The sequence below is a fragment of the Camponotus vicinus genome, unplaced genomic scaffold, assembly GCF_025532165.1.
Source record: "Camponotus vicinus isolate PSW18456_S1 unplaced genomic scaffold, iyCamVici1.0 SCAF_1, whole genome shotgun sequence".
Classification (NCBI taxonomy): domain Eukaryota; kingdom Metazoa; phylum Arthropoda; class Insecta; order Hymenoptera; family Formicidae; genus Camponotus; species Camponotus vicinus.
The window spans coordinates 15,342,681-15,367,107 of record NW_028141945.1 but is presented as its reverse complement, the minus strand read 5'-3'; the positions used below and the strand labels follow the sequence as shown (position 1 = coordinate 15,367,107).

The 24,427-nt window shown below is 29.9% G+C and overlaps 3 protein-coding genes across 9 annotated transcripts; 2 read left to right on the top strand and 1 right to left on the bottom strand.

The window, feature by feature from the left end:
- Positions 1 to 7,018: 7,018 nt before the first annotated feature.
- Positions 7,019 to 14,602, top strand: LOC145977180 (uncharacterized). 7 transcript variants are annotated; one of them, XM_083108955.1, is made up of 13 exons: positions 7,019 to 7,282; positions 7,766 to 7,861; positions 7,938 to 8,190; positions 8,964 to 9,178; positions 9,274 to 9,527; positions 9,609 to 10,265; positions 10,359 to 10,408; positions 10,664 to 10,814; positions 11,229 to 11,462; positions 11,645 to 11,865; positions 12,874 to 13,033; positions 13,405 to 13,517; positions 13,772 to 14,602. In XM_083108955.1, the coding sequence occupies exons 6-13, from the start codon at positions 10,226 to 10,228 to the stop codon at positions 13,784 to 13,786; spliced, it is 984 nt and encodes a 327-aa protein (XP_082965081.1). In that variant the 5' UTR covers positions 7,019 to 7,282; positions 7,766 to 7,861; positions 7,938 to 8,190; positions 8,964 to 9,178; positions 9,274 to 9,527; positions 9,609 to 10,225; the 3' UTR covers positions 13,787 to 14,602. The 7 variants fall into 7 exon arrangements, with proteins under 7 accessions (XP_082965081.1, XP_082965071.1, XP_082965089.1 ...); XM_083108945.1 differs by lacking the exon at positions 7,766 to 7,861; XM_083108963.1 differs by lacking the exon at positions 7,766 to 7,861 and having other exon boundaries at positions 8,964 to 9,200.
- Positions 14,603 to 17,947: 3,345 nt separating this feature from the next.
- Positions 17,948 to 20,008, top strand: Arp3 (Actin-related protein 3). The gene is made up of 6 exons (XM_083109013.1): positions 17,948 to 18,116; positions 18,444 to 18,624; positions 18,717 to 19,031; positions 19,111 to 19,425; positions 19,504 to 19,722; positions 19,805 to 20,008. Exons 1-6 carry the CDS (start codon positions 18,073 to 18,075, stop codon positions 19,982 to 19,984), a joined length of 1,254 nt encoding a protein of 417 aa, XP_082965139.1. The 5' UTR covers positions 17,948 to 18,072; the 3' UTR covers positions 19,985 to 20,008.
- A 536-nt stretch (positions 20,009 to 20,544) lies between these two features.
- On the bottom strand, positions 20,545 to 23,835 carry Nulp1 (Nuclear localized protein 1). Its single transcript, XM_083108999.1, has 8 exons — positions 23,286 to 23,835; positions 22,771 to 23,147; positions 22,465 to 22,693; positions 22,006 to 22,259; positions 21,621 to 21,930; positions 21,228 to 21,521; positions 20,959 to 21,146; positions 20,545 to 20,742 (listed from the first exon to the last, which is right to left on the bottom strand). Exons 1-8 carry the CDS (start codon positions 23,412 to 23,414, stop codon positions 20,715 to 20,717), a joined length of 1,809 nt encoding a protein of 602 aa, XP_082965125.1. The 5' UTR covers positions 23,415 to 23,835; the 3' UTR covers positions 20,545 to 20,714.
- Positions 23,836 to 24,427: the final 592 nt, after the last annotated feature.

Genomic DNA, 24,427 nt, shown 5'->3' with positions numbered 1-24,427 from the left:
AATGCATATTTCATACATTTTATTAAAAATACATATACTATTGAAAGGAATATTAATAAAGATTTTTATATTTTTATGTATATTTTCATTTTTCAAATATTATATGTTGTTGTACACATATACTTTTTCCGAAAAATTAAAAATAAACACTGTATGAATTAAATCACATTGTTCTTATGTAGTCACGAGTTGTGCGAATTGTCAAATCCCAGCCATTTCATGTAAACTTCGTCACCGTTCTTGCGCAATACTTTCTCCACGAGATACCGGTCCGGATAATTCGCGCGATGTAACTGGTCAATTTGCTCACGATTAACGATTAATGTTTCATTGTAGAATGGGCCTTACAATTCTTCCTAGAAAAAAAAAATATGGAAGATGGTTCTGAGTCAGCCCCAAAATCCAATCCTCTTCAAAGGAATACCACTGTTTATATTGTTTTATTGTTTATACTTGCCATAAAACATCCAACACGTGCGCCGAAACAAGCGTTCCCCGCCCCGCAGCCCCGGCGCCACCGAAATCCCCTTCGTCCCGCGTGACGTCATTCCTCCGCGTCACCGAAATTCCCTCTGTTCCGCGTAACGTCATCTCCCCGCTCTACTAAGATCCCCTCGCACCTCACCTCCCCTGAGAGGACCTTATTCAAGCAATTATATTTTTCTTTAATTAACGCAATATAATCTCATTTCAAGATTTCCATGTTAAAACTAAATATATTTTCAAAACAAGAATGTCCTTCTTTCTGTGTGCTCATTCTGTGTGACATTCGAGCAGTAAAGTAATGATGCGAAATGCTTCATATGTTAATTAATTGTTTAATAAATAATCGTCTAATTAATTTATAAATTGAAAAACATCTATACAATTTAATATTTTCATGTATAACAGTACATGTTATAGCACGTAAAATATTTCAGCAATGAATTATCAATAACACGGTGTTCGACTTTGACAATATAAACAGTAGCGCGCTATTGTTAATATGTTATGGCTTTATCATTCGCACGGTGACACTCGAGTAATAAAGTAGTGGTGCGAAACGTTTCGCATATTGTCGAATTTTTTTTTTAAACACGATTACGATTAGTATCGAAATATAATTTGATATAAATATTAATAATTAAAAATTAATTAACTTTTGATATAACTTTTGACATGAAACTGTATTGCAATGATAAATCTTTATCGAATCGCAATCATTCATTACCGCGAATAAAAATTGAAACAGGGGATACATAAAAGGGGATAAAAGAATTAATTTTGTTATGATCTTTCGATTATTGATGCTTATTATAATAATTTCCCTAACGATACTTATTAGAATTAAATAAATTTCGATCAATACTTTAAATTTTTTAAATCGGCAATCACTCATAGAATATTTCAACGATGAATTATAACAATAACATAGTATAAATTGATCTTGGCGATATAAACAGTACTGTGGTAATGTTTTTGACTTACGGTCACACAGTAACCTTAAGCAGTAAAGTAGTGAGACGTTTCATATATTATTAAATTCTTTCTATAAACACAACTGCAAATGCAACGAGGAACTTTTCATGAATGAGTGTAAGTGCAACGAGGAATTCAAATGAGTGCAACAAGGATTGAAGTGTCACGAGGAAAAAGCGAAGAAAGCAAAAGAAAAAAGGAGATCTTGGAAATGGATTGATCAATAAGATATGATGTAAGTCATTTATATAAATTATTTATGATTTATTATATATAAATTATTTATCATTAGTACATATATTCAGAATATACATATTTCTCGTTTCGTTTTATTTCTTTGATAGTGATTTTAAATTATAACATATATAATACTTATAGTTATAAAAAGTACTCCATTTTATTTTAAAATAATTAAAACATTTATAAAATGTTTTATTAATATTTTCAGATACTTTTTACATTTTATAAAATATTTCATATTAATATATTTATTTAAATATTTCATATATAAAAAAATAGAAATTTTTTTATTTGTCATATCTTTAAAAGTTTATATCTAAGAAATTTTAATTATTTTGTAATTACGCAATTTATGACATTAAAATATATCTATTTAAAACAAAAAATTAATTGCGCGCAATAATTAGTTATTTTGAACAAAATTCATTATTTTGAACATTGCTTTATATAATATATTTTTTCTCATGTTTCATATTTTTATTTATCGTTTATATTTGCGAATTTAAATTTATATAGTATATTACAAAATAAATTCCACAAAAAATATATTATATTATACATAAAATTATATATAATATAACCTTCTCATTGGGTACACCTTGTCGGGGGTGAGAGGACCTAGTACTTGGATGGTGCCTTGAGGTTTATCTTAAATTTTTCTATTTAGGATAAATCTTAAGGAGCTTGAAGAGGAAGCTAAGTACTCAGCGCAGCATTGTCACGAGTCGCACAATGGCTCTTAGGCTGCGATTACCAATTTAACGCTAGTCTAGTCAATCACGTGATCTCTTTTTTGAAAGAAAAAAGCTGGATTTGTTCAGCTTCAAGCGTCAAGCAGCGTCTAAAAAATGTCTGACAGAGAAAACGTCAGTAACATATTGTTATTACTTATTTATTATTCAGTATATTTTAATAATAATAATAACTAAATTTGCATGAAAATATCTATGATAATTTCACGACGTAAAAGTATTTTTTTTTTAATAAGTAGAAAATTGAAAATACATTTTTAACCCTTTTTCATCCAATAAATATTTAATTGATCTATGATATACTTTTATGTAAATCATTAATATTAAATAATATTTATAATAGTTTGATTTGAGTTACAGATATAATTCCAAAGACCTAGACCCATATTCTGAATCCTTTTTTATCGAAAAAAGTGCTTCTAAAAGTCTTATAAGCCTTCTGATTGGCTACAAGCCACTTTTAGAAGTACTTTTATCGATAAAAGAGGATTCAAAATATGGACCCTAATCTAATCACATATAAATTATGTCCACAAATTTCTTTTAGTTATTAACATCAGAACATGTAATATTGATTTATGTAATAAAGTGTATAAAATAATATATATTGTATTTTAATGTTCAATAGAAATTTGATAAATAGTGCAAATATGTAGGCTTCGCGAAATGGTACTTCCCATAGAAAATATAAGCACTCATCCCTATTTAGAAGGATATTCCAAGTATTCAACATTATATTTTTTTCCAATGACAGAGACAACAATATAGTTCTGATAGTGCCTGAGGATTATATAAATTGTTTCTACATAACGCTTTTTGTTACAGATGACGGACAAAGTATAATAAGAAAAAGTTTAATTAGACATGATGAATTAACAAATTAGAGGCAACAGATAATAAAATTCTAATAATAAGGAAAATTTGTCAAAAAATACAAATATTGTAATCATTTAAAAATAAGATGTAATATATAATTAAATATATAATTATTTTTTGCAAGTAATATTCAACAATAAAAAGATAGCTCTCATGAATCACTGCCACACAAATCATTTGACATTATTTATTCTTCTCTAGTCTTTTTAAATTTATTATTTTTAAACATTTTCTTTGCCATTCGTAATATCGTTTGTATAAAATAACATTTTTGTAACAAAATTAAAATCGGTTATTTTGTTTTGACGCCAGCATTGACAGACGTTAGCGTCAATCAGTTTTCATTGACGCTACGACGCTGCGGCGATATGACGCTGAAACCCAGCGTTATAGCGTCAAGTGAAAACGCACCCTTATGTGGCACGCGCATTTAATGCATTGGACGCACATTGCATCGTCGACTTTTCGTCATCGGTGCCGTCAACGTGTCGCGAACGGCGGCGTCTCGTTACCGCGTTTTCGCGTTTTCGCGCTTCCGCGTTGAACTTTTCGTGTATAAAAATTCTAATTTCATTATTGTCACGAGTCTCTACTTCCGATGCCAACTAACCAGGAGGTTTCGAGTTTGCACACGTTGCTATGCAACGTACACTCGCGCTTCGTGCTTCGTCAAGTGATTCGGCCCGAATTAGTTAGAACTCGATCGATTGCTCGGAATGGTCGTCAATGGGTCCCTTCTCTTTGCTCGTATACGCACAGCGTGTGTTAACCTTGTCGAGACTCCGTCGAGTGGATTCCCTTAAGCACGATTTTCGCTCGGTAAAAGAGGTTGCCTCCCCATTTTCTAAATTGTTGATTGTTAGCATTTAAAAAATGTGGGTATCCTCTTCTTTTGCTGTCTAGCAGCCTGGTATAGCATATAGCAACCGCGAGAGGCATAATATGTCCGGGCGGAGCACCTGAAATCGTGCTTAGCGGGTCCAGGTTCGATACGAGATAGGATAATTGTGCGCGAAAAAGAGTTGGTGAACTTCATTTTCCTCTATTTCCGTCAATCGTTTCGTCTTCTTTCCGGTTCGGGCCTAGTCTTTGCTCGTTGTATCGTTGCATTCCCGACCTGTTGGCTCGAAGTTGATTCTCGTAAGTGAAATGGGATTTTCGCTCGTACCGGGAGTGCCATTCAAAGTATATACATATTAAGTATATACATCGCGCGATCAAATATAAAATTTTTAATCGCATCGAAATAGTGCGGAAGTTAAGTATCGCGCGTAAAATAGCGGAAATAGCGATATAAAAATATCGCTCATGAATGCGGAAGTGCCGTTGAATGTATCGCGCATCAACAACATGAGAAAAGGAGGAGGCCTGAGAGAGGCATCGGGCACCAGTGGAGCAACTATGGTAAATAAATTATCGCTTATACATATATAATTATTTATTAATTGCGTACGCGCAATTTAAATTAAGTAATTAATCGCGTAATTTGATTTTTTATTTACATGACTTAAACAAGAGGAAAGATTTTTACATAAAAATTTTTTACATAAAAACTATAATTTAAAAGTATTTACTTTCGAATAGCTTTTAATAGAATTATTAAATTATTAAACTTATTAAAAAATTATAAATATTAATAGAATTAAAATTATAAATAATAGAATTATTAAATTATTAGTTATTAGTTATTCGAATTTTTTTCAAAATTTATAAAATTGTTTATCTATTTATTATTATATGCTTCGGATATAAAATTAAATGCATACAATAATAATTTTTTAAAATGTTAGTTTTTTGATTGTGATTGCAATTTGAATCTTTTTTGTATGTTACAGACCAACAAATTATTGTGAGAGCAGGAGGAGGCCTGGGAGAGGCATTTTGCATCGGCGAAGCAATCTGATGGTGAATATTTATTATTTGTATATCAATTGTTATAAATCGTATGCAACAATTACAATAATTCGTTTTTCTAATTTAAAGGAATTGAAAGAGAAAATTAAAGAGAAAGAATTTTATAAAAATCATATATAAAAATTTCTATTTAAAAAATAATTTCAAAATTTATAAAATCTTCCCATACGTGTTTATATCTGTTTATTATTTTACATACCAGATATGAAATTCCGCACAATAATAATTTTTTCAAATATTGATTGTATTTTGAGCTTTGTTATAAATGAATTTTATATTTGTATGTTACAGACAACGTAGCTTCGATAACGACAACTCCGCTGTTGCACATCAATGGTGAGTGACAAAAATTTTTATTTAATTTTAAAGTAACGGATTCATGGAGATTGTAGATAAATCCGTTGCCTTAAAATGGATGAGCTAGAATAGATTAAATTAAATAACTTTTAATAAATTTTCTCTCTCTCTCTCTCTCGTTCGAAATGTATTGCATCCATCGCGAAAATATATTGCAGTATTTTAATTATAAAGAAAAAAGATCGAGAAAAGATTATTTTTGTATAGATTTTACCTAATTTGTTGAAAATAAGGAACACTAAAATTTTTATCAATTACATCTAATTTATTCTTATAACGCGCATTTATTTATCTTATTCACTTATCTTACTCTAATTTCTTGTAGCTCATCCATTATAAAATTTGTTTTAGATATTGTTTTTAAACTTAATGTAAAGCCAAGTGATTAATTAATGAAATAACTTATAATATGATAAATTTAATATGATAAATGTTATACACATATTAATTTTATATTTTATTTTATTATAAATTATGGATTACTATAAAAATTTATTAATTATATATATTATTATAATATCAATCACTTTTTTTATTGGTCTGCACAGAAGCTCTTATATTATAAGAATTTTAAATATTATACTAGGCTGTTAACAGCTGAAGCTGTCCAGGATAATCATTTCCCACACAACATGCATGTCTTGAAGACGTCTTAAACATGTCTTTCTTATGACGCCTTTAAGACTTGTCCAATTGACGTCTTTCTGATGTTTTTAAGACATTCAATTTAAGACGTATTTTTTTAAACGTCTTAAAGATGCCTTTCTTATGACGCCTTTAAGACTTGACCAATTGACGTCTTTCTGATGTTTTTAAGACATTCAATTTAAGACGTATTTTTTTAAACGTCTTAAACATGCCTTTCTTATGACGCCTTTAAGACCTGACCAATAGACGTCTTTCTAACGTCTGTAAGACATTCAATTTAAGACGTATTTTTTTAAACGTCTTAAACATGCCTTTCTTATGACGTCTTTAAGACCTGACCAATAGACGTCTTTCTGATGTTTTTAAGAACATTAATTACAATTGGACAGGATATATATATACAGATTAGATTAATATACATATTATGTCGTACTTCCATTTTTGTCGGCATTTATTAATATATTATAGTAAATATATATTATAAATATATATTATAATAAATATAAACAAATATAAACTACTCCCACACAACATGCATGTCTTGAAGACGTCTTAAACATGTCTTTCTTATGACGCCTTTAAGACTTGTCCAATTGACGTCTTTCTGATGTTTTTAAGACATTCAATTTAAGACGTATTTTTTTAAACGTCTTAAAGATGCCTTTCTTATGACGCCTTTAAGACTTGACCAATTGACGTCTTTCTGATGTTTTTAAGACATTCAATTTAAGACGTATTTTTTTAAACGTCTTAAACATGCCTTTCTTATGACGCCTTTAAGACCTGACCAATAGACGTCTTTCTAACGTCTGTAAGACATTCAATTTAAGACGTATTTTTTTAAACGTCTTAAACATGCCTTTCTTATGACGTCTTTAAGACCTGACCAATAGACGTCTTTCTGATGTTTTTAAGAACATTTACTTTAAGACGCCATTTTTAAGATGGCCGCGGTGCCAGGCCAGCCAGGCATTAGACGGGGTCGAGTTGGAAAATAAATTATTCCATTTACCAAAGTTGAGCAGTGCTTTGCACAGGTAAGAATTAATGATATTTAAAGCCGGGTCTGCAATGGCCATAGCATAAGGTTGTAAGATGTAAGCGAAATAACCAAATCCATTTCCTATGGATTTCGTGCGTTCTACGGTGGTCTCGCATACGCAGTCACGGAAGAATTCTGCGTTCTTAATTCTTATTGCGCGTCCGCCGTAGAACATACATAGAGCCCATTCTACAATGGCAGTAACAAGACTGTAGGAGTAGAGATTAAATCGTTTTTAGTGAAGTAAAGAAGAAGAAGTAATGAAATAGACAATTCTCATTTTGTACTACTATTACCTTAGAGTACTAATGAGAATTTCTATTTCGTTACTTCTTGTCTTTACTTCATTAGAAACAGTTTATTCTTTACTCCTACAGCCTTGTTATTGCCATTGTAGAATGGGCTTAGGGCGTGTTCCAAAATTCACTGCCAGCGCTGAAAATCTTTAGTTCACGTTACGTATATTATATATTTTCAGCGCTGGCAGTGAATTTTGGAACATGGCCATAGTAGGAAATGGATTTGGTTCATTTCGCTTACAACTTTATGCTACGTTATATATATATATGTATATGTATGTATGTGTAAAAAAATTAAACTCTATATTGTAAAAAAATATATTAATTATCTTTTGTATATTTTTTTTGCAGCATTATGACAACATATGAAGATTTTATTCAACAAAATTTTATTCAACAAGATTGTGACGGTGTGCGTTCCATAAATGGAATGCTTGGCCATCATCGCGTATTGATACTACTAGACTAGTTGTACTATTGAAAACTTTGTATCAACCAATTAAGGAACAAGTAGATCTTCCGCCAATTCAATATGATCCAGTTTTATGTACAAGATCTACATGCAGAGCTATTTTAAATCCATTATATCAAATAGACTATTGTGGTAAGTAATAAGGTATTATAAATGAATAGAACAAAAATCATTTTTTATTTATCACAAGAAACATTTTGAAAAATATTAAAGTAGTTTATTTCTATTAGAAATTAAAGTATATTTTAATGTGTTTCTTTATTACGATGTATTTACATTCATATTCTTTATTATTCTTTATACTTCATTTAAATTCGTATTTTATTTAATGCATAATTCTCTTGTAATTTTCTGTCTATATCATATAAGATAATTTAAAAAATCAAATTATTTATTAGGAGCATATAGTATTCATAAAAATATTGTAAAGATATTTTTATATTTCAATAAATTCTAAATTTGTGTTATCATTATATATTATTTTTTTTAAGTTACATTATAATACACATATTGTGAGTTATATTAATAATTATGAGAAAAAAACTTTGCAAAAAGAATTTATGAGGAAATTCTTCGAAATAAGAAACAAAAAGGAAATATATTTAAATGATCAAAATGTATGCATTTATTTGAATAATAGTGTTATATATGTGTTATATATGTTGAATAGTTATATTATGAAACAAATATTTTTGATTTTACTTTTTTTAAGATTTGATTCTTTTCGAACATTGTTTTTATTATCATTTATTGACATTACATGATTTATTATAGTTTTTATTATATATAAATTTATGATATATATATATATATATATATATATATATATATATATATTACTTATATATTACTTTAAATATTATTGTATCTCAGTCCAATTGTATGTATTTATATGTATTATTTAGCGTGCCCAATGTTTGCCATCAATATTTTTACTTTTTGCGGATACATATGTCTGCATGATGAAGAATTAGAGGCACTTAAAGATTCATTACAAATGTCATTGTCTCTGCTTTCACTCAATGCTCTTATTGGTCTTATCACATTTGGCAAAATGATTCAAGTTCATGAATTAGAAGCACAAAGGATCTTCAACCAAAACAAGTTCAAGATATGTTAGGTACGAATAGAATAAGTCCCAAGTTATATTTACTATATTAGTCATTGTTCTTCATGATTACTTTATTGCATTTTATTCACATTACATTTTGATAGGTATAGGTAGACTAATTCCTGGACAAAATCCAAATCAACCAAGAGGACCTGGTGCGTAACTATTGCCAGCTGCTAATCGCTTTTTGTAACCAGTACATAAGTGTGATATGAGACAGTTCGACAGATCTTTTAGGAGAACTGCAACGTGATCCATGGTCTGTTGGGCCAGAGAAACGTTCATTGCGATCTACAATTGTGGCATTAGCAGTCGCCACGGATCTCTTAGAAGTTAGTTATGCAAATACTGATGCTAGGTATTTATATGTTGTAATATGATGTATATATGTTATGTTTTTCATTGTAATCCTACATATAATGCTATCAATGTATTTAAGGATTATGCTATTTGTTGGCGGACCATGTTCTCAAGGACCTGGCCAAGTTGTAACTGATGATTTATGACAACCAATCAGATCACATCATAATATTCAAAAAGATAATGCTAAGCATAAAAAGGCAATTAAGCATTATGATACCCTTGCATCACGTGCTGCAACTAATGGCCATAATAGATATTTATAATAGATATTTATTTTTGTGCTCTTGACACCAAACTGGTTTATTAGAAAGGCGACAATATTGCAACTCTACTGGTGGTCATATGATGATGGGGGATTCATTTAATTCTTCATTATTCAAACAAACTTTTCAACGAATATTTGCTACAGATGCCAAGGGTGATTTGAAAATAGCATTCAATGCAATCTTAGAAGAAAAAACATCTCAGAAAATTAAAGTTCCTGGAGCAATTGGATCTTTTGTATGTCAGTGGGAGAAAGGATCAAGTGTTGGAGTACTACAAGAAGTAGGCTTACTTGTCAGTGGAAATTTTGTTCATTGACACCATCTACAACAACAGCATTATTCTTTGAAGTTGCAAATTAACATACAGCCCCAATTCCGCAAAGTGGAAGAGGCTGTATTCAATTCATTATCCAATATTAACATAGTAATGGACAAAGGCGAATTAGAGTTACTACTATTGCAAGAAAGTAAATATATTTTTTATTATACATTATATGTATATCATAAATATTTATAATATCATAAATAATAATATATCATAAATATTTATGATGTTATAGGGATATCTTTAATTATTAGTTGGGCAGATGAATCATCATCTTTGCATCATGTAAGCATAGAATTTGAGGAAGCAACAGCTGTTTTTATGTCACGTTTAACTGTATTTCGAGCAGAAAGTGATGATGGTCCAAATGTTTGAAGATGGGTTGATCATATTCTGATTAGACTTGTTAGTAGTTTCTATCATTAAAATTGTGCCCAATTACACTTAATATAAAGCTTAAACTTAATATATTTATACATATAGATTTACACATAAATATATATTTTATCTATTTTGAGGTGTAAAATCTTATTATTGCAGTATCAAAAATTCGGAGAATATGCAAAAGATGATCCAACTAGCTTTAGATTGGCAGAAAATTTTTCCTTGTGTCCACAATTTATGTATCATTTACGCAGATCACAATTCTTCAAGTATTCAATAATTCCCCAAATAAAACTAGTTTTTATAGGTAAGTTGTTATTTGTATAAAACACATGATATATTTAAAACTTATTGATACTTTTAGGTCTCATATTTCATATATCAATATATATTTTTTGACATTCTTTTTAACTGAAAGAAGAAAGGAGCATCTCAGATAAAGTTTTCATTTATCTTATGATAGCAGTCATTTGTCATAAGTTGCTAGTGTATTACAGCTAGCGAATACACTAGCAACTTATGACAAATGACTGCTATCATAAGATAAATGAAAACTTTATCTGAGATGCTCCTTTCTTCTCATCTTTCATCGAGTGCGATTGTGATTGTGGTTGTGCGTTAAGTGAAAATTATATAAAATAGTTTATAATGAATGAAATTTAATAACACTGTGATGAACAGTATAACTAACAAAATGAACTCACAGACTTTATATTTACAGATGTTGACATTACTGATGAGGAATGGTTGAACGAAAGTTTAGTAGGTGATTACGTGTCTTGCGGTAATGCTAATGTGCGTGATGATGGTAATAGGCTTAATAATGACAATGTGCCTGATGATAATAATAATGATGATGATATTGGTGACAATATGATTAGCCCCGATAATGTGCTTGACGGTGATGACATGACAACTTTCAATGCCAACGGCAATCAGTTGGAAAAATGCTATGGTATGTATTAAACTTTATTCTTTATTCTTCCTTCTTAATTATATCGTTATATTGTACTTATAATAGCAATATGTTATATGTACTTAATTTCGTATGTATGTACTTGTGTAAAATAACTAAACAGATAATTTTAATGATACTTATAAAGAGAAATAAATATTTTTCTTTTTTATCTTATACAGATGCGTGTCGTATCGAACAAAAAATTATTAAAAATCTCATACAAAAGAATACGAGACAGTTGGAGATAATAATAAATTTAATAAATAACGCAGGACCAGCTAATACAATATATAATAATGACGAAGTCCAATTATTGCCGGAATTTCCGCTATCAACAGTTGACAAATTTTTCAAATTTGACACGGATCTCCAAAAGGACAGAGAGATTCGGAAACAATTAGTGAGTACTTTTCTGTTTTTGCGTCCATTTCTTTTTTCTTCTTCTCTCTATTTTTAAATGTGAAATAAATGTATATTTCTATAATTCAATCAACAACAAAAATTCTTTTGTAGAGATAAAAGTAGAAGACAAAATCTAGATATTGAATATACTGGGTGTCACACTAATTAATTCCTCTCATTATTTTGTACATAAAAGTATTAAGGTGAGGTAATCGAAAAATGAATATTTTACGATTACCTCACCTTAATACTTTTATGTACAAAATAAGATATTTTACGGTTTATATAAAATTAAGAAACGATTTTAAGCCTCATAACTCTACAAGTACTTAATGAAAACTAACTTAATTATAGTGTTTTGGAAAGCTCTCGAGATAAGCTACAAGAATAATAACGCAATGAAAAATAAATGGTTCCATTTAAGAAATTGAAGGACAACCTTCACATGATCTTGACAACACTATTCAAGGTCGTACTAATATTACTGTGCATTATTTGAAACCCTATAACTTTTATAGGAAACATTTTTGTCTGCCGTTCTCGGTTTTCGAGATATTCGGCTGATACGGGTGGTCTGACACACCCCGTATATATATATATATATATATATATATATATATATATATATATATATATATATATTTATTTATTTATTTATTTTTTTATTTATTTATTCATATAATAAAAACAATTGTGAAAAATAAAATAATGAAAATAATAGGCTCAACATAATAATAAATTACTAAGGGGTAAAAAGGCAAATAAAAATCAAAAGACACGCGGTTATTAGTGCGCAAATTTAGATATATAGTATAAAATATTTACTTAAATTTACTTAAAGCGTAATATATAACATTCTTTTAAATTTTATTACAATTTTTGCTGCCTTTTGTCGCTTAGTAATTTTGAAAGAAGCTCTTAAAATATATTAAATTCATGTTTCCTTTTTCTTCAAGCGGCTTAAATTGAAAATATTATTAAACATTTTTGTAACATTCTGTTATAGAAAAGGAAAATTGCAAAAATTGGAGGAAACACTTTCGTTCACAAGACAAGGAATATTATAAAATACACATTATCGGATGAATTGTGCCGCAAATTATCATGGACAGGCCAAAAAGGATCAACGGCAATTAAGGACACAAGTTTTGTCACAGTTATTATGGGTAATTATTATTTCTTTAAGATATATTTTTATTTCTCCTTTTTATGTAATATTGTTTAAAAATAGTTGCACCTTTAATGTATTCGAACATCAGTATTATTCGAGATAGTATCTAACATATGCTTAGATGTAACGTGCACTTTTAACTTTAAATTTTTCTTCAGAATTATTAATAAGATCTTACTTCAAATTTCGTTCAAATATTCTTCTACACTTTATACTCTTTCCAATTTTTTACGGATCAAAATTTTTATATTCTTTCCAAAAGTTGCAAACGTTTATAGCTATACTTTACTTCATGACTACCCTATTCTAACTATTGGAATTAAAGCACAAAATATTTTAATAATTATGTAACAAATCGTTTTTCAGCATACGTTTCGGACGACGAAAAAAGTAATATGCACGATATTAAAAATACCATCCAAGAATGGTTACGACATGCGGGAGATCGCCTCAACTATTTAAGAAACAAGAAGAAAAAGGTTGGTAAATTATTGAAAATTCCATACGATATTATTTAAAAAACAATAGGGCTGTATAATGTTGCTGCATAACATTTTTAGTGTTGAAAATGAGAAAACATTGAAATTAATATATGTTTTTTAATATATGTAAATGTATATCTTAAATCATATTTCACTTATATATTTAATTTTGTGTGTGTGTGTGTGTGTAAAAAATTAAATTCTATATTGTAAAAAAAAATATTAATTATCTTTTGTATATTTTTTTACAGCACTATGACATATGAAGATTTTATTCAACAAAATGAAGATTGTGACGATGTGCGCAATGGAATGCTTGGTCATCATCGCGTATTGATGCTACTAGACTAGTTGTACCATTGAAAACTTTGTATCAACCAATTAAGGAACGAGTAGATCTTCCGCCAATTCAATATGATCCAGTTTTATGTACAAGATTTACATGCAGAGCTATTTTAAATCCATTATATCAAGTAGACTATCGTGCAAAATTATGGATCTGCAATTTTTGCTCTCAGAGAAATCCTGTAAGAAAAAATTCTATCCATTTTCTTTTAAGCTAAATCATTTTAGCTAGACTAGAGTTTAACTTAATTAGATTTAAGCTAGCAATTATTCAATTTTGGAAGTAAATTCAGCAGAATAGTAAGCTATAGGTCCTTGATAAAAATGACTAAAATAATATGATTTAGATTGTACAGATCATAAGATTTCAATCTTGTATTATAGTATGTATGTATATACACAGCATAATATATGCTATACACATAAATGAATAGAGTAAAAATCATTTTTTATTTATCACAAACATTTTGAAAAATATTAAAGTAGTTTATTTCTATTAGAAATTAAAGTATATTTTTATGTATTTCTTTATTATGATATATTTACATTCATATTCTATTCTTTATTACTTCATTTAAATTCGTATTTTATTTAATACATAATTCTCTTGTAATATTCTCCTCTCTATATCATATAAGATATAATTTAAAAAGTAATCGTAAATTATTTATTAGGAGCATATAGTGTTCATAAAAATATGTATAAATATTCAAAATATAATAAAGAAATGAACTTAAGATGAGTTTTGTTATTTATTATAGAATAAATCAATAAATCAATGCAGCTATTTTACCGACCGAATTACGCACGTCTAAAAGTCGTCTTAATTGAAATGTCTGAGACGTCTTTATAACATCCTGAGTGAGACATTTAATTATATCTTGATTGGGACGTCTTGAGTGAGACGTCTTAAAACAATGCCCGATAGATATCTTAAATCGGGACATAAGACGTCTTAAAGACGTCATAAAGATGTAATTCTGATAACTTCTTAAGACGTCTTTAGAAATTTCATGACGTCTTTAAGACATCTTTAAGACGACATAATGTTGTGTGGGCTACGAGATAATGGTTAAAATGAATATAAGCAGTTTTAAAATATTAAAATATAGTATTTAAATAAATATAAGCAATAACCAGCAACTATTAAAATAAATATATAAGCAATACTCATATAAATTACAATTGCATCTTTCAAGAGCGGCAATTATGTTATGTTAAATTCTGTGATACCCGGCATAAATTCTGTCCAATTATAAATGATTGCCTTTGTTTTACATTTTACCATATGAGATATGGCCATGTTAGCAGTCTAATACAATATAGAGGTAAATTGTCTAATTCGTGTTTTTCCTGCGTTCTTTTCGCGTTCTTAGACGAGATTGTCGTTTTAATAAAAGAGTTATTGTTGTTCGTTTCGTTAAATAAACGTTAATGAAAAAGTTGCGTGGCTCGTACCGCTGAGGAGTCGAAACGATTTTCATCATGGAGAATAATAATTTCTCATCGGTTCTTGTGAGATCCATTTGCGACGTCTAGTTCGATGCCCTGTTGAAAATTGGGGATTTTTATTGAAAGATTGGAACTAATCCCAGGTTTTCCTGCATGGCAATTTCCGAAAGCAATGATTTCGGTAGTAATTCAACGACGATACGCTTCTTTAACGTCGAATTAATTTAATATATATTTAGATGAGAGAAATGTATCTTTTCTATTCTTCGTTAAAAATGTTCTATCATTATTAGGATTGGTATTATTATTGTCTAATGCCAGAAAGATTTAATAGTAGATTGAATATGGATATAGTTATTGTGTATAAAAATCTATTTTTCAAGTAATTTCATATTGTAATTAGTTTTTATTAACTTTTTTGATAAAAATGATTACGAACGAATATATTTTATTAATTAATAACTAATATAACTATTTACAGGTATCGAACATCCATCGTCATTTTAAAATATTAGTTTTTAGATATATACCATTTTATATATATGTATAATAAAATACATGCATAAATTCACATATCCAAAATATTTTTATAATTTTTATTAATGTTATATATTATATATACGCGAAATTATACATGAATGTTACATAAAATGTGCGAATACTTAAAAATTTCGAGAAAAATCGAATGGGTACCTCTATATCAGTAAGATATTGATTAAAAGAAAAGAAATTATTAATTTAAACGTTATAAGAATAAGAATCTAGAGAATTAATCCAGAATTAATTGTTTAAAATTATTTGATTTATTTTATTTTGCACACTGTTCGAATTGAAATTTTTTAAATCTTGCTGATATCGGGTTCGATTCGCCTCGTGTGTGCGAACGGTACCCGAAAATTATTATATGTGTTCGCACAGTCAACACAAACTCCAATGATGTATGGATTTTATTATTTATAAATATAATCATTCGTAATCACATTTCTATTTAAAAAATCGTTATATCCATATTTAATTTTTAAAAAGAAATATAATATATTTCTTAATAATGGAAGAACATGTTTTCTGACGTGAATATCAATTTCGTGAATTGAAGATAATGACGAGGAATAATTGATGGGGAGTCGTTGATTTATTACTGAAATCATTGCTATCGGGAATAGTCCGGAAGATCCGGGATTCGTTCTTTCCTAATACAGTGAAGTTTCTGGCGTTCAATGAGTCACTTAACTTTTCTTCGCAGATTGATCTTGCGAAATCTGATGTAGAAACAAGATGTTAATCGTTCTTCATTTTTAAGATCGTTCCTATTTTTTTATCGGATATTATTTGTATGTTACCCGCGTATCTGATGGGTTCGATTATTATATTATATTATAAAAATTATACGCGATTGAATATTTTGAATATTATCGATTTATTTATTCGTCGCGTTTTATCGCGAATTTTAAATCGCGATTTATCTTGTAAAAATCTGCAGTAAATCGGTCGGTGAATTGTATATTCGTAAATATTACAGACATCAAATTGTCTGGCGAAATATCTTCGATTTTCTATATTTACATGATAATAATTATATCGTGCGCGATAATAATGTCTATTTAGGGTCGCTTCGATTATTATATTATAAAAGATATACATATCGCAATAGGATATTCCGAATATTATCGATTTATTTCGTCACGTTTTCTCGGGAATTTTAAATCGCGATTTATCTTATAATTTAATATTATCTTATAATTTAATCGTTGACTTATACATCGAAGCTTTGTCTTTCTACGTTCTTTGAATATTGTCTTTAATAGTCCGCGCAAAATGCGCTAGTAGTAGCAAATATTTTTTCTATAATTAAAAGACGATCGATAATTTTATTATATGACTGTTTTAATCGCGATTGTTTACTATATAAATCTTATTAAATTCTATTATTACATCGATTATTAGAGGGACCTTGATAAAATCATTCAATTCTCTATTAAACGTGGCGAAAACGTGATTTTTTAATTATATTTTAAAGTTTATAAAGCTCATTTTATCTTATTTATTATTAACTAATCATGCGCGAGATAGGATATGTATTTTAATTATTCTCAATCGCGAAATTCGTATAAAGTCGCGTATTAATAGCAAATAAATTGGACAGTAAATTTTATGTTCATAAACAATGACTTTCTTCTACAATCGAAGAAATGATCAATAATTTTATTAATGACTCTTTTGATCACGATTATTTGCGTTACATAAAACTTAAATTAAATTAAAATCTATTATTGCATATCGATTATTAATGATAAATGTCGCGTAATTAATCATCGCTAATCAGTCTTGTCTGGACTATATAAAAATTTTTAGTAAATTTTATGTTTATAAACAATATAAATATACGTACATTTTGGACATTATCGCGTAATAAATTATTCCATGTAATAAATTATTTTGTATTAAGTTTCAAATTATATTTTACATTCACTTTTGCATTAAATCCTGTATTGAAAGAAAATAAAATAAAAAAAAAAATTTTTCTCCTCGATGTATCTCCATCTTAATCGAACGATTGCATTCCGGCTGTCGGTAAAATAGTGATATTGGATAGTTACAGAGAGCGGCGATAGGTGCGCTGTGAGACACGTGGTATTGACAAGCGTTGACAGGTATTGATTGGCATTGGTTCGTGGTGGTTTGACGGTATCCGTCATCGCGGTGTGTCTTTGGGGTGTGTTTCGCCGGGACCAGGTTTATCAGCGAATCGGGAATCATGCTCGGGCGTCTACCTGCGTGTGTCATCGACGTAGGCACAGGGTAAGTGTGATTTTCTGGGGCGAGGAAATTAATTTCGAGCGAATGGTCAATTTTGGGTGGTGTCAATCAGGTTAGAAACCGACTGTCACTGATGACACACACTTCAGATAAACGCCCCGAGAAGCATAAACCGACGTCTTTTCGACGATTCATACAAAAAATAGACTTTTAAATAAAAAATTTTATATTGTAATTTTTAAATAAAAAAGTTTTTATATATGACTTGCGTCGATGTGCGTAAAAATATTGCTCGCCCATGCATGATTAACACGCTTGACATCTCCTATTGGAGCACAATTATCGATTGTGTTAATAATTGTCTTGCAGATACACGAAATTAGGATTTGCTGGCAACAAGGAGCCTCAACTGACCATACCTTCGGCGATTGCCATCAAGGAGACGGCTAAAGTTGGTGATAACAATGCCAGGAGGATTACGAAGGGTGTGGAGGACTTGGATGCTTATATCGGGGATGAGGCTTTTGAAGCCACTGGATACTCGGTTAAAGTATTATTATTTATTCACAAAGTATTACCTTGAAGTAGGATCATTTTCAATGGTTCGTACTTAAAATATACATCTTGACCCTTGATCTGCAGTATCCTGTGAGGCACGGACTAGTGGAGGATTGGGACTTGATGGAGAAGTTTTTACAACAGTGCATTTTCAAGTATCTTAGATCGGAACCCGAAGATCATTATTTCCTTTTGACAGAGCCACCCTTGAACACTCCAGAAAATCGGGAATATACGGCAGAAATCATGTTCGAGTCGTTCAATGTGCCAGGACTTTATATAGCTGTACAAGCTGTTCTCGCCTTAGCAGCATCGTGGACAGCTAAGAATATTGAGGACCGTACTTTAACAGGCGTCGTTGTTGATAGTGGGGATGGTGTAACTCACGTGATTCCAGTAGTACGTATATCAATCTGCATTATACACTTCATCTTAAAATCTTTATCATCAGATCTGATGATACATTGAATTTTCGCAGGCAGAGGGTTTCGTTATAGGAAGTTGTATAAAGCACATTCCCATTGCTGGTCGTGATATTACCTATTTTATACAAAGTCTGTTGAGGGAACGGGAGATTGGAATACCACCCGAGCAATCGCTAGAAACAGCCAAGTCAATTAAAGAGAAATACTGTTATATATGCCCAGATATATCGAAAGAGTTCGCCAAGTACGATAGCGATCCTACAAAGATTAAGAAATATGAAGGTGTTAACAATATTACCAAGAATCCTTTCGTCGTGGACGTCGGATACGAAAGGTTTCTTGGACCGGAAATATTTTTCCATCCCGAAGTAAGTTATATCTACGCTTATGACTATTATAAGTTGCTTTGCACAATCTCTTATTTCCTTACATTTGAATATTTCAAGTTTTCTAATCCGGACTTTACGACGCCACTCAACGAAATCGTCGACGACGTGATTCAAAACTGCCCAATCGACGTCAGAAGACCATTGTATAGTAATATTGTATTATCGGGCGGCTCTACCATGTTCAAGGATTTTGGCAGGCGACTGCAACGTGACATAAAGAAGATTGTCGACACGCGACTCAAGCTTAGTGAAACATTAAGCGGCAGTCATATTACGGTGAATGTCGAATATTATGGCGATAATTCGTTTAAGTGAAATAATACTTTAGGTTTATTAAATCACCATTTATATATTGTAGCCAAAACCAATAGACGTTCGTGTGATATCGCATCACAAGCAACGTTGCGCGGTATGGTATGGTGGCGCGTTACTGGCCAGTGATCCAGAATTCTACACAGTCTGTCACACAAAGAAGGCTTATCAAGAATACGGTCCTGGAATCTGTCGTTATAATCCTGTGTTCCACAGTATGGTTTAAGAGATAATAAATGAGAGAAACGTCGATTCGAATTATTTTTAATGCATATTGTCATTTATGAATGTTAACTGTCATTTATGATTATATTGTAATTTATGTTTACTATCATTTATAATATTTTTTTTTTACACGATGTTAAATGCAATTAAAAATAATACAAAAATTTCAACTGATTTACAAAGAAACAATCTCTTGTATTTCTTTTTAGAGATTCATGTAACATGTTTGAATTTCTAACTTGAGTATATGATTATATTATAAAAATTAATAATGTCTTTTCTTGTTTTTTTTGTATTTAATATAATCATTTATAAATGTACATGGTATATATACATGTATACAGTTTACATATAAAATGCATACAGAATTTATTGTTTTACTATATAATATATATAATTTTCACTATATTAATTGCAAATTTAAAAAAATTAAAAAAAAAATTCAATAACCTTATGACAATGATCTTTCGTTTAATTCATACTACATCATAATGCATTACATATGATATTTAAAAACTTTTCTCGAAAAAAATAAAAATAAAAAAATAAAAAAAATAAAAAAAGATTGCAAGTTTTTATTGTTTTGTACATTAAAAATCCAATTACTCTAAAATTATCTTTTTATTGTGTTATCAATTATCATGTTGCTATTTGCATTCTCTCCAGTGTATGTTATATATTATTTGAAATCGCATATAGTTTTCTTACCATGAAGTTGACACAAGGAAAAGTTATTGTGCATGGTCATCATTCTCCTCGCTAAACAAATAAATAATTATGAATATCGCCTGACATTTTTCATCACATAATGTGATTATGTGTGTTGCAAATTTTGTTTATAATAGATATATGTAATTCAGTAAAATTCTTTCTCTAAACAATTTAATTGTGAGAAAATAAGTAATACACAGGATAGTATAAATATTACAATTCTATTTCTTATTGTTACTATATTTTCTTGTTATGTATACTTACAATATATTTAAACCATTTAAAGCAGCAGCCGCGCCATCGATATCCGTGAATAATGAAGAAAAGAAGAGAGAGAGAAAATTCGAACTGTTTTGAGCTATTCTGTCATTTGCTGTAGGTCTCTTGTAAATATCAATGCTGTCTATTGGTGGTAATGGATCATGTGACAACACTGGACCTTCGTTTTGTATCTAGAATGAATCATGTATGTATGTATGAATTTTAATAACTTTATAATGTTTCATGATAAATTGTAAAATATAGAATATTACCTCCTGAACGTTAACTATAACTTCCTTCATGTCTGCTAATATAATGTGTCTTAAAATGTTTTTCGGTAACCTTCCTTGATAGCGTTTACTACGCTTTACTTGACAGTACTTGATGTAATCATCTTTAGACTCAATTCGATTTAGCACAGCATGCACGCATTCCTCTAGCCATGGTAAAATATCTGTCTCTTTCCAGAGATGCAAGCTACGTGCTATATACAAATTCTGTAGCTTCTCTAGAGCTGGCGATGTACTAGCTTGAGCTTTAGAGTTAAAGAAATCATGATACATTACCTATAAATAAAATATTTAAATATAGTAATTTTATATTTATATAATTTTGGATTCTCAGAAAATAATTCTCTAAAAACATTTTTTTTAAATCTATAATACCTTAGTATCTGTTTGTATATTACACTTCTCAATTAATGGTATTAGTACACCTGGAAACATGATAAGAGCATTTTGCAGAAACGTATCAGCATCATCTTTATTTCCCAAACGAAAATGAGCCAATGCCAAGCTGTACGCCATGTTTGGTAATTGAGTTAGATTTCTGGAACTTTCCCATAGATTACAAAATTCTATAAACCATTCATATTCCTTAGCTCTTAAGGCGTAAAAATCAATAGCTAAGACCACTGCTAGTGGATCACCTTCAGGATCCAATGACAGAAGTAATTTACAAAATTCCAAGCTTGTTCTGAAATTTTTAATACAAATTTTTTCATCTTCCCATTTTAAGCTCCTCTTAGATTTAATATGTTAAGATGTTTACCTGTAACAAGCTCGTCCACCAACAAATCCAAGGTGTTTGAAAAGTGTTATAAAAAGTGCACGATTCTGTTGTTTCCTGTAATCTAATCTACACTGCGCAGTTGTTACATTGAAAGATGGATGAAAGGCGCATTCTAAACAATATAAAGCTCGTTCTATAAATTCTGCTGCCATTGGTAAATCTTCGCTCAGTTTACACAATTCAGCTATCTGGAGGAGAGCGTCTACATGGTAAGAATGTACGTTTATTATACTCTGAAATATAATAATTTATATTAACATTTATGTGCACACATGTGAATATTTGTATTAATATAAATTAAAAAATATATTTTTGTTAAAATTTTCCACACAGTATATTACATTTATAAGTATATTATGGAATATTATATTTGATAAGTAAAACAAGATATATAATATAATAAATCCTCTAATATCATTATATTATATATTCACTTACAATTATGTTCTCTGGATTTAAACTTTCAACAGCTTGCAAAAATCTAAGTTGTATCTGTTTGTACGAAGTACTGTGTTCGTATACAAAATGCTGTACATTTCCCGTAGGTTCTATAGAATGATCCAAGGACATTGTTAATCCAGATTTACCAATCGGCGACCAATTATCTCGTGGGGAAACCAGCCATGTCTTTTTCAAGTGTCCAAAACGGCCTCTACCTCTTCTTTTGCTGAGAGAATAAAATTTCCTCGCCTTAATAACTTAGAAATTATGCACATATAAATATATGTAATTATAGAAACATACTTTTGCTCAGCTTGCACAGTTTTACTACCAAATATTCTCTTTAATTCGTTGTATGGATTCAAGTGCTTATGCTGTATGGTCAATATATCTTCTTTAGACTTCTGATTAATCCACTGTGGCTCTAAAACTTGATTACTACAACTCGGTAGTGGCTCTCCAAGTAACTTGTTCACTTCCAATACACTTCGCTCAATCTCATCTTCATCAAAATCTATATCATGTTGTTGACTCTTGGCTTTCTCATTTTCCAATTTCCTACGCTTTTTCCTCTTTTTCCTACGTTTCGCATCATTGCAATTTGCATCGCAGTTTGCAATCGAATCCTCGTCCTGCTTGTCGCTGATATCCTGCTCATCGTTGTCAGAGCTCTGATTTAACTGCGAACATGAGTTTTATCGTCAATATTATTCGAAGAAGAGAAATTGTGTAAATATTAATAATAATGTAACGGGTGGAACGTTTGGATCTGGAAAAGCGTTGGCCAAAAGAAAGAACGACATATATATAATACATACCACATCAAAGACGTTGAAGGACTTGGACTTGATATCGTTAGTCACTGAAATTTCGGCATCACTCGCATCATAATCCTTCTCGAGAATTACATCGCTGCCATAAATCTTCTTCATATGTCGCGTGGACATTTTCAATTATTCAGGAATGTAGTGTCAAAAGAGAGAATACAATTGTTGATTTTTCGAAATATGGAAAATATTTTTTTCGTTGCGATCACAAGATGGTTACACAAGATGCCAATTGACGATTCGCAAATTCCTTACGTAAATAAATTTTCGCACGACGATGAATTTCCTCCTCTCTGAAATTTATCTTGAAACGTGAAATTTATCTTGAATTTGCGATAAGCCTTGCTCGATCTCAGCTGGTTCTCACTTTCGACATTCGATCACGATGCATGATCGCAATACATGTCACGCACTTCTCTGGTTGTAGCGAGGCCTTTAAATAAGGAGCAGTCTCGGGTTTTGATTGGTGCATCCCCTGCTCGATTAAAAATTATGAGAAAGATAATAAATATAATTGAAAAGTAGCAGAGAGAGATTAGAAACAGAGAGAAGACTGAAAGATGTCATGGCCTGCTTTTAGGTGATCTCTGAAAGCGATAATACCTCTATGAACATTGAAAACGTGGACATGAACTACAAAGCCAACGTCCATGAATGTTCTCAGAGGGTAATATATAATGTGCACAATTTCTGATTTTGTTCCGTGCTATGTGCACGAAATGCCGGTAGCACCAGTGCTGTATAACAAGATAATACTTATGTATGTAAATTGATAGTAAATAAATTATTCAATCGCGAAAGATACTGTAATATTCAAAGATGAAATAAATATTTTTCTATATTCATTGTCTGTCATATTTATATCTTTTTATTTACAAAACACAAAATGCCTGCTGTGGGATAAAAAATTTTTAATCGTATTTCTATAAATCTTCTTAATTAGCAGTAAACTGATCTTTGATATTTATCAATCATTTTTTTAATTATTTAAAAATTTAATTAATAATACATGTTAGAATTTGTCAAATTAATCACTGATTCTTCTGAAGTTTTTATAATTAAGACTCGAGAAATATAGATGTTGCAAAATATTTTAAGTCACTTCCTTTATATAAAATATAAAGAATTCATAT

Excerpts from the sequence above, each read along its gene's own strand:
- Arp3 (XM_083109013.1), top strand. The coding sequence starts at position 18,073 with ATGCTCGGGCGTCTACCTGCGTGTGTCATCGACGTAGGCACAGG. Across the intron at positions 18,625-18,716 it reads CCACTGGATACTCGGTTAAA|TATCCTGTGAGGCACGGACT; the intron begins GTATTATTATTT and ends CTTGATCTGCAG. Across the intron at positions 19,426-19,503 it reads AAATATTTTTCCATCCCGAA|TTTTCTAATCCGGACTTTAC; the intron begins GTAAGTTATATC and ends GAATATTTCAAG.
- LOC145977180 (XM_083108945.1), top strand. The coding sequence starts at position 10,226 with ATGGACAAAGGCGAATTAGAGTTACTACTATTGCAAGAAA. Across the intron at positions 11,463-11,644 it reads TCAGTTGGAAAAATGCTATG|ATGCGTGTCGTATCGAACAA; the intron begins GTATGTATTAAA and ends TATCTTATACAG. Across the intron at positions 11,866-12,873 it reads GAGAGATTCGGAAACAATTA|AAAAGGAAAATTGCAAAAAT; the intron begins GTGAGTACTTTT and ends ATTCTGTTATAG.
- Nulp1 (XM_083108999.1), bottom strand. The coding sequence starts at position 23,414 with ATGTCCACGCGACATATGAAGAAGATTTATGGCAGCGATGTAATTCTC. Across the intron at positions 22,260-22,464 it reads TAAATCCAGAGAACATAATT|AGTATAATAAACGTACATTC; the intron begins GTAAGTGAATAT and ends ATTATATTTCAG. Across the intron at positions 21,522-21,620 it reads ATATACAAACAGATACTAAG|GTAATGTATCATGATTTCTT; the intron begins GTATTATAGATT and ends TTTTATTTATAG.